General features: G+C 34.5%; 1 protein-coding gene and 1 pseudogene across 4 annotated transcripts; both read left to right on the top strand.

Annotated features, from left to right (window-relative positions):
* The first annotated feature begins 298 nt into the window (after positions 1 to 298).
* On the top strand, positions 299 to 6,981 carry LOC145583359 (protein WHAT'S THIS FACTOR 1 homolog, chloroplastic-like). Of its 4 annotated transcripts, XM_081640595.1 has the most exons (7): positions 299 to 433; positions 890 to 3,187; positions 3,578 to 3,656; positions 4,734 to 4,934; positions 5,257 to 5,429; positions 5,607 to 5,709; positions 6,482 to 6,981. In XM_081640595.1, the coding sequence occupies exon 2, from the start codon at positions 899 to 901 to the stop codon at positions 2,369 to 2,371; it is 1,473 nt and encodes a 490-aa protein (XP_081496721.1). In that variant the 5' UTR covers positions 299 to 433; positions 890 to 898; the 3' UTR covers positions 2,372 to 3,187; positions 3,578 to 3,656; positions 4,734 to 4,934; positions 5,257 to 5,429; positions 5,607 to 5,709; positions 6,482 to 6,981. The 4 variants fall into 4 exon arrangements, with proteins under 4 accessions (XP_081496721.1, XP_081496723.1, XP_081496719.1 ...); XM_081640597.1 differs by lacking the exon at positions 3,578 to 3,656; XM_081640593.1 differs by having other exon boundaries at positions 890 to 3,656.
* On the top strand, positions 5,578 to 6,684 carry LOC145581413 (putative aldo-keto reductase 5 pseudogene; annotated as a pseudogene).
* Positions 6,982 to 9,533: the final 2,552 nt, after the last annotated feature.

The raw sequence follows: 9,533 nt of genomic DNA, 5'->3' as shown, positions 1-9,533 counted from the left end.
TGGGTTGCTCAAAAACGGCCCGATCTTCGTGTTAAGCAATTAATTTTTCTAGTATTCTGTCTGGTTTCGTAAAAAACTCTTTTAAATAGTGTTGGATCAAACTTTTTTTGTTTGGTTATTTTATGCATAAAACCTGTAAAAATGATTTTGATTATCCTTAATAAATGTGGAAAATTTTAATCTTATGAGAATTTTGTGTTAGCCTTTTTTTTTTTTTTTATAAAAAAAAAGACATTAAAATGTTGTTTTAATGTAAATATGTAATTAAAGCAGCAAAAATAAATAAATAAATAAAAAATAATTCCTTGAGTTTTTATGTCCGACCAACTATAGAAACCATTGAATTGCTGTCAATGTTCTCTTTCTCAGTTCTCCATTGATGCGCACTTGACAATCTCCATACTTGTATCCCCCATTGAAGCAGCTTTCTGAGGTTAGTTGTTTCCTTTTGTAATCAATCAATCATATCAATTTCACAGTCTAGGGTTTATCTTATTGGTTCTACTTACTAAGATTATGAAACATCACAACCATCGATTATGTTGCTAGACAAGAAATTTATGACCCTAATTTGATAATTAAATGAAATATCCCTGAAATTATTTTTGTGATTTTTCAAGCTTTTTTTTATTATTGAATCAAATTTGGTTGCTAATGTATTGCAGAACCCTTTAATTTTAGGATTGAACTATGATTTTTTTGTTAATTGAATCAAATTTGGTTGCTAATGTATTGCATAACCCTTTAATGTTAGGATTGAACTATGATTTTTTTGTTAATTGAATCAAATTTGGTTGCTAATGTACTGCATAACCCTTTCCTTTAATGTTAGGATTGAATCATGAATTATTTGGTAATTGAATCAAATTTGGTTGCTAATGTATTGCAGAACCCTTTAATGTTAGGATTGAACTATGAAATTAGACCTTTTCTCCCTCCTGCCCTGGCTCAGAGACGAACACGGAGCTTTATACCCTCGGTTACAATGGATAGGATTGGTAGAGGTGGGTATGGTTTTGTGATTTCATCGGGGAAATGGAAGAGGAAGTCCCTCTCTATTTGTTGTTCAGCTCCTAAGCTGGTACGAGATCGTTCATTAGATAGGCATGTGATTAAGCAAAATCGAATTCGGTTTGTGCAGAAGCTTAGGAATTTGCTTCTTTCGAAGCCTAAACACTACATGTCTATCCATGTTCTTTCCAAATGCCGTTCCTACTTATCTCTATCAAAGCCTCGGTCTATTCTCTCTATGATCGAACGTTATCCTACCCTCTTTGAGCTTTTCTATGTGCCATATCCGCCTACTCCACTTAACGCAACGAAAACAAACTCCCAACTATGTGTGCGTTTAACCCCAGCTGCTGAATCGCTTTCTTTGCGAGAAGCCCATCTTAAGTCTACTGCTTCTGTTTTGATGGCCAACAAGCTTCAAAAGCTGCTCATGCTTTCTCCTCATAGGAGGCTTGTTATGTCAAAGCTTGCACATTTGGGGCCTGATCTTGGTCTGCCACCCAATTTTAGGTCTCGTCTTTGCAATGAGAATCCTGAAAAATTCAAGATTGTTACTACATCCTATGGTAATGCTCTTGAACTTGTTTCTTGGGACCCAAATTTAGCGGAACCGTTGCCAAAGTTTAGAAATCACTCACCTGAGCTAATTGTGGATAGGCCTTTGAAATTTAAGCAAGTAAAATTAAGAAAGGGATTAACTGTGAAGAGACGCCATCATGATTTTTTGATTAGATTCGGAGAATTGCCAGATATATGTCCCTATAAGACTTCAATTAATGAATTTCGTAAGAATTCTCTAGAAGCAGAAAAGAGGGCTTGCAGTGTAGTGAGGGAAATTTTGGGGATGACAGTTGAAAAGAGGTCATTGATAGACCATTTGACACATTTCAGAAAGGATTTTGGGCTACCCAACAAATTAAGGGCTATGTTAGTTCGGCATCCAGAGCTGTTTTATGTAAGTTTGAAGGGCCAGAGGGATTCAGTGTTCTTGGTTGAGGCATATGATGATAATGGTGAACTCATCCAAAAGGATGAAGCTCTTCTAATCAAAGATCATTTGTTTGAGCTGGTCAGGCATGGCAAGGGAATAAGGCGAGAAATGAAATTGGCCTTAGCTAATGATGACACTCTCATTAAAGATCATCCTGTTGCTGTTGCTCGTCAGGAGCTAGAACCTTTTGATGATGTTATTGAATATGATGGATTTGAGGATCTATTTGACGGGAATGATTCAGAATTTGAAATTTACGAGGAAGACAGTGATGAAGAGTATGATCAACTGGTGGACGTCAATGCAGAGCAGCAATTCTGGAGGCCTGGGGGTCATGGGGAAGACAGTGATACTTCTGAACGCTGGTAGTATTGAATATTGACACTGTAAAAAGTTGATATTTAGGTTCTATTTGGATAGAAATGGAGTGAAAATATGAAGTAATGGAAGTTTTCCTGTTGCCATCATTTTCTGTATTCATGTAATTTTCTGTATATAGTGTTTTTATAACTTGTTCTGGTCTGGTGATTCGGGTAAATATTTATTTTCCTTTTGGTTTTCTTGCTTTTCCCTTATTCTAATTTGGGAATGAAGATTGGCACAAGTTGCAAATGTTGTATTTGGCACAGATTAAGGGCTATGTCAGTTGGGCATCCTAAACCATTTTATGTAATTTTGAAGGGCCAGAGGGACACCTTGTTCTTGTTTAAGGCATATGATGATAATGGTGAACTCGTCCAAAAGGATGAAGGTCTCCTTATCAAAAATCATTTGTTTGAGCTGGTCAGGCATGGCAAGACTGCAAGAGAATAGGACGAGAAATGAAATTGGCCTTACCTAATGATGACACTCTCATTAAAGATCATCCTATCGCTGTTGATCAGGAGCTAGGACCTTTTGATGATGTTACTGAAGATGATGGATTTGAAGAACTGTTTGTAGGAAATGATTCAGAATTTGAAATTTATGAGGAAGACAGTGATGAGGAGTATGGTCAACCAGTGGATGACAATGCAGAGCAGCAATTCTGGAGCTCCCATGGCTCTATAAGGGGTCATAGGGAAGACAGTGATACTTCTGAGCTCTGGTAGACATGGTAGTAATGAATATTGAGTTCTTGACACTGTAAAAAGCTTGTACTTAGGTTCTGTCTGGAAAGCAATGGAGCGAAAAATATGATGGAATGTAAGTTTAAGTTTCTGCTGCTGTCATGTTTCAATTTTTTAATAATTTCCTGTATATAGTGTATTTATGGCTTGTTCTAGTCTGGTAATTCAGGCAAATTTTTATTTTTCTATTGTTACTTTTGTCTTTCCCTTCTCTCATTTTGGGAATGTGGATGGCGAATGTGGTAAATGTTGTACTTGGCATACCTGCAACCCCAGATATTAGAGTTTGGATTCTAATGAGGTTTCACCGTGCACCCATTCATAGTCATAGAGCTGGCTCATTTCTTGTGTTTTTCTAGTTATAATTCTTCTGTCAGAGCCTAGGGTAAACACATGCTGCCTGCTTGCCTGCCTGCAGCCTGGCTGTGTATGATCTCTTCTTGCACTTTCCTTTTTATCTTGCAAGGGGCTGAAGAAAAGGCTTATCTCTTTAGAGTAATTGGCTGTTTATGCAAGGAGTTTGTTCTGCATACTTGCTCTTATGGGTACGTCTTTTTCTCTTCTCATTTACAGAACATAATACCTTAATTTGTGGTAGCATCTTTGTGGGTGACTGGGTGCCGTCTTATGTTATCTTGCATGGTCAAGGGATTTGAATATTTTACATTTCTTGTTTCTAGCTATAATACTTTCTATATGCTGTAATTCAGAAGTTCTGATTGTAAATTCTGTAATATAGGGCTTCTGATGACCGAACACTATTAGAACTACTGTGTGGACAGATACGGGTCAAACATTTTCATCATAATCAACTCATTCAAGCCTCTAACCAGATTCTTTTTTACCCTCCCTTCTCTTAACTGCTACTTAGTGCAATATTAATCAGCTATCTAGTGTTTTTGTAAGCTTGATGCTTCCTAGTCTTCATTACGCATAAGCTCTTGGACATTTAATAGTTTTTGTCTCTGATTTGTGATTTCATTTTTTCTTTCTTTAATGTCTTTCATTCAATAACTTAAGGTACGTTCTAAAATACTGAACCGTGGGAAGCTCTACCCAAACAGTACAACTCTTAAGATTTTCGGTTTATCTGCCATGGCAATTTGTCTTGTGTTTGCTGATTCCTCATGTCCATGCTGTCTTAAATTATTGTATTATGAATTGCTGGTTTCTGTCAAGTTATCCGTTGTCTCCCCGTCTTACCCTTACCCCCTGCCTCTCTTCTGTGGTGCATTATTAATATCTAAGAATTCGAAGAAGATCTTGTCCTGTGGTAGTTGGGGTGCAATTTTTCCATTGTTGTGTATGATTAGACTATCTTGTACACAGTTATTCTGATAGAGTTATTGTAATAGATTGGCGGGAGAAGCACCAAGTTCTCTCCTTTTTGTTCTCCTCTTGTAAAAGGAGACTAGTTATGATAGGAGGAGTACTTTTAGTTTGGAGAACAAGTCTCGTGATTGCTAAGTCACAAAAGTTTACAATGCTGATTTACATCATATTTGTCTGAAGTTGTATATAAATTTCAACACGCTTTGGCATACATCTTCTACATTATGTTGTTTGTGAGACATTGTTGCTAGTTTTGTGTGGAAATAAATGTTTCTTGCTTGATTAATCAGGATCTAAAAGGAGGGATGAGAGAGAAGGTACAACTAGCGACCAAGTTTGGGTTAATATATGTTGATGGTAAGATAGAGGTGCGAGGTGATCCTGCCCATGTGAGGGCTGCTTTTGAGGCTAGCTTGAAGAGACTTGATGTTGATTGCATAGACTTGTTTTATCAGCATCGTGTTGATACCCGTGTTCCGATTGAAATCACGGTTAGTGTGTTGAATCTCTCTTATTCATAGCCTACCCCTATATGTTGATTCCAAGCTCAATTGTTCTTAGTGAGCATTATACTTAAATCTTTATGCTTGTTTTCCGTTTACTGCTTTGCAAGAACTAAAAAAGGACAATACAAATGTTTATTGGGATCTTCCATGATGAATCTTAGTGGTTCTTGCTTTTGGTTTCATGTTTCAATTGAACACCAAAACATTCTGCTCTCTAACATTTAATATAAATCGTACTTATATGTTAATACCGTGCTGCCCTTGCATGCTGCTGCTCCTATCCATGATTTTGCTGTCCATCATCCAGATAGGCAAACTAAAAAAACTGGTTGAAGAGGGAAAGATTAAGTACATTGGTCTATCAGAAGCATGTGTTGCAACAATCAGGAGAGCTCATGCTGTTCATCCCATAACAGCAGTGCAGATGGAGTGGTCTTTGTGGACACGAGATTAGGAGGAAGAAATTGTGCCTACCTGCAGGTGAGTCTACTATTACCATTTTCTTTTAAAATAGTTACCTTGCAAGTTTTTTCTGCACAAAGTCCATCTTCCTCACCCATGGTTAGAAGTTTGGGGACCGTAATGGGTAGTTTTAATGGTTGTAAGTTTTATTTACTGATCTAAGTATATGAGCATGTTGTTGTTGATGTTGAATAGAGAACTTGGCATCGGAATAGTAGCATATAGCCCTTTAGGTCGTGGATTCTTTTCTTTGGGACCCAAGGTGGTTGAAAATTTCTGTGAAGGTGACTACCGAAAGGTGTGTTCAAAGCATCTTTTATTGTGTAATGCTATATTTTACTTAGTTGTCTTTTGGCTCAAAAATTTACTAAAAATAGCCTCTCTTGAAAATATAGGATTAGGCTTTAAGAGTCTCTTCAATATTGCTCAATTCAGACTGTCTGGATTCGATTATCTTTCTAAGGCAGTAGTCTTGTTAGCGGTTTTATTGGGCATAATGATTAATATCAAGCAAAGGTGTGTTACAGTATGATATCAAGCAAAGGTGTTTGTACAACAGTTCAAAAAACCTTATATAATCCACAGTAATCTCTTAAGCACAATTTGAAGATTATTGTACTTTTTGTAGGCTATTGTACTTTCAATGTTTGAGCTTGAAAAGAAAATTCATAGAACTATATTGGAACAGAGGGAGTATAATTTTTCTTAATTTTTATTTTTTCAATTTCAGTTATTATGAGTAGCAGGTTAAAATATATTTTGGCTACTAATATAAAGGGAGAAAAAAAGAGGGTCAATTGTGAGAATTTTTTTTAGGATATGTTTGGTAACATTGGTTCATCTAGTCTTGTCTTAAATTATTTATTATTTTATCTAAACTTATTTTTATTTATATGAACTTATTTTATTATTTGATTTTTTTTTCTAAAAAAAAAAGATTAAATAATACGAAACAAGTAGACCCTTGATAGACTTTGTATTTCGTACTTAATTTTGCATGTTTTTCTTCTCTTCTCACTCATCCCTTTTGATTTTTTGGTTAATAATCCTGCTGATTCAAACTCTTGTAGAACATACCAAGGTTCTGGACTGAAAACCTTGAGCTTAACAAACATGTTTTGAACGGGTTAGTGAAATGGCTGCAAGGAAAGGGTGCACTGCATTGCAGCTCGCTCTTGCTTGGGTTCATCATCAAGGGGACGATGTCTGTTCTATTCCGGGAACAAGCAAGATCAACAATCTGAACCAAAATATTGAGGCCTTGTACACTTGATGAAATGGCTGAACTTGAGTCTTATGCTTCTGCTGATAATGTGAAGGGTGATAGAACCTGGACCAAAACCTTTTCTTGGATGGATTCAGATACCCCTCCTTTATCTTTATATCATAGAACAATCTATTGCAGAAATATGTTGTATTCTTGATTCATAGGTACAAAAGTTAAAATAATTTGTTGTTTGTTTTTTAAATTTCTTACCCATCACTTAATTGTTTTGGGGACACAACTTTATTGTTGGTCTTCGATTGCAAACTTCAGCATTTTTGAATGAGCTTTAACTCTATAATCTAAGTCACTTGGTGTTTTCTCCTTTTCTGAAAACTAGGTTGGGCTTCTATTCTAAACAAGGCTATTCCTCGAGAACTCCTTGTTTGGCCCAAGGATTGTTTCTCAAGCTAAGAAATCTTAAAAAGCTTGCCAAATACGAAGTATAGTTTAATAGTAATTTATATATCGTATTCATTTTTATTAATCTTATTATTACTCGAATTACTATGATCAAATTAAAGGTATTGGATGATAGGTTTTTATTTGGAATAATTGGTTTTAATTGTTCCAACTTTGGATAATTCTAGAATAATCTTAATTTTGGAAGTTGTTTTCTTTCTTTAATCTCAAACCGGTCAACAAAACTCAACAACCTCTAATCGCAGGTTACATTACATATGTCAGCTTGTCATTTAATCAATCAAACAAAACCTTAATCCCATAAGTAGGGTCGGCTACATGAACCAAATTTGATTATTTTGTGAAGTCACCCAAAAAAATCTTCCTTCTCCATCCCTTACGATCCAATGCTTCATCCTCAAGCAAATTCATATGCTTCATATCCTTCCTAACAGCAAATACAAAATTTTAGCAACTTTATTGTGATAGCCAAAGGGGGTTTGTGGAAGTTTGGAGGGGTGGGAGAGGGGCTTCGAGAGGAGGGATGGGGGTTATGGAGAAAGGGGTGGTGGTTCAAGGGGAAGAGGGAGGTTGACGGGACGGCTAGGGAAGTGGCTGGCAGATGGGTGGAGGGAAATGGGTGGGTTTTCCGGCAGGGGAAAAGGAGAGGGGTGGTTGGGGTTTGGGAATGGATATTTAGTGGTTAAAAAAAAGGGAATGGTTTTTTAAAGTTAATTGTTTAAATTTTTTTTAACCACTAAATATCCAACATGTGGCAAACAAATTGGTAATCGAGATTGAAGAAAGAAAACGCAAGTGAAAGTTGAAATTTATTACAGAATAATCAATAGTTGAGATTATTTAATGTATATCGGGTAAAATTGGGGTTATTAAACTGTATTTTTCCTAAAATTAAATATAATTTACGTAATTTATATTCAAGTACTAATATCTCTTTTCTTGTATACATTTACGTTTGATTCAACTCTATCATTTTTCTTAAAAAATTTCTTAAAAAATTTAACATATTCTTTCTACCTTAAGTTCTGATGGCTGCTTCTCATAAGTTATTCTCTCACTATTATACTTAACCAAGTACAATGGAGACACCAGTTTCTTTACAATATATATAATTGCCACAACACCTGTACACTCAAATTATATCATCGATTTAGTAAAACTGGATATGACAACATAGCCAGATTACTTGTCATGTAGTTTTTCATTAAATTGAAATTTTTGTACTTTGATATTTAATTTATGGATGCAATTAGAAAATGAATGAATTGAGGTAATTAAGCACAAAAATTAGGATTCTTGTAGAGTTATGGAGGTTGTACCAAAAAAAAAAAAAACTACTTTAAAAAAAGGATGGAGTTGAATAAAACATAGTATACAAGAAAAGAAGGAGATATAAAGACTAGAATATAAATTATGATCTCTATTATAAAATAAATCAAGAAAGAGGATAGTTAAAATGATATGAACCAATAATGGTGGGTGATACATAGAATGAGACACAATACGAAGTATTTTCTAACAAAAATAAGTACTAATTAATGATCGAGGATGTGTATTTCTTAAGTAATAACGAACTTTTGTGCTTTCGAACAACGACCACAATAGGATCATAAGCTTTTTATAGCAAGAGGTTGCTTTGTCAGTATAATAGGGTAACTCTATCGGTGTTAAAAGAGGTAACTTTACGTTTTTTTTTTCCAGACGGCCACACGGTGAGGCTGGTAAATTAAAAATCAATACAGTGGTAATAAAATATGCATATGCTCAAAATATAACGTAACATGTTAGTGACCGGTATAACAAGTTGATTATAACACAACATGTTAGTCACATTGTGATTGTTAACTTAAAAATTGATTTTAATTACTGTTTTATTATAAACTACCAAAAAAAAAAGAATCAATAACTATATACTAAAAGACACACGAGCAATGATACGTGTCATCTCCTGGTGTCCATAAAATTTTTTTTTTTAATAAAATTTTATTAAAGAACAAATCTTATACAAGAATAATTTCCTAATCTTATACAATATAATTACTATAAAAAAAGATTTGACATATCAGTTACACAAATATATATATATATATATATATATATATATATATATATATATATATATATATATATATATATATATATATATATATATATATATATAGGGGAGGGATCCGGTAAGAACCACTTCTTATATAAGAACCTAAGTTATATAAGAACCAATCTAATTCTTAGGATTAGATTAAAATTGATGGTTGAGATTAAATAATGGCGTTTTTGTAAATAACAAAACAAACCATAAACCTCAAACACAAAACATACTGTCGTCTTTTTCTCTCTCAAACACAAGACTTTCTCTCTCATCGAACTCCCAAGAACAACCATTGTAGTTATAATTCGAAGGTTTTTCAATGATTTTCATTCAGTTTTTTGTATAA

The sequence above is a fragment of the Chenopodium album genome, chromosome 15, assembly GCF_948465745.1.
Source record: "Chenopodium album chromosome 15, dcCheAlbu1.1, whole genome shotgun sequence".
NCBI lineage: Eukaryota > Viridiplantae > Streptophyta > Magnoliopsida > Caryophyllales > Amaranthaceae > Chenopodium > Chenopodium album.
The sequence above is the reverse complement of the archived record's forward strand: the minus strand, read 5'-3'. Positions and strand labels throughout refer to the sequence as shown.

Excerpts from the sequence above, each read along its gene's own strand:
- LOC145583359 (XM_081640597.1), top strand. The coding sequence starts at position 899 with ATGTTAGGATTGAACTATGAAATTAGACCTTTTCTCCCTCCTGCCCTG.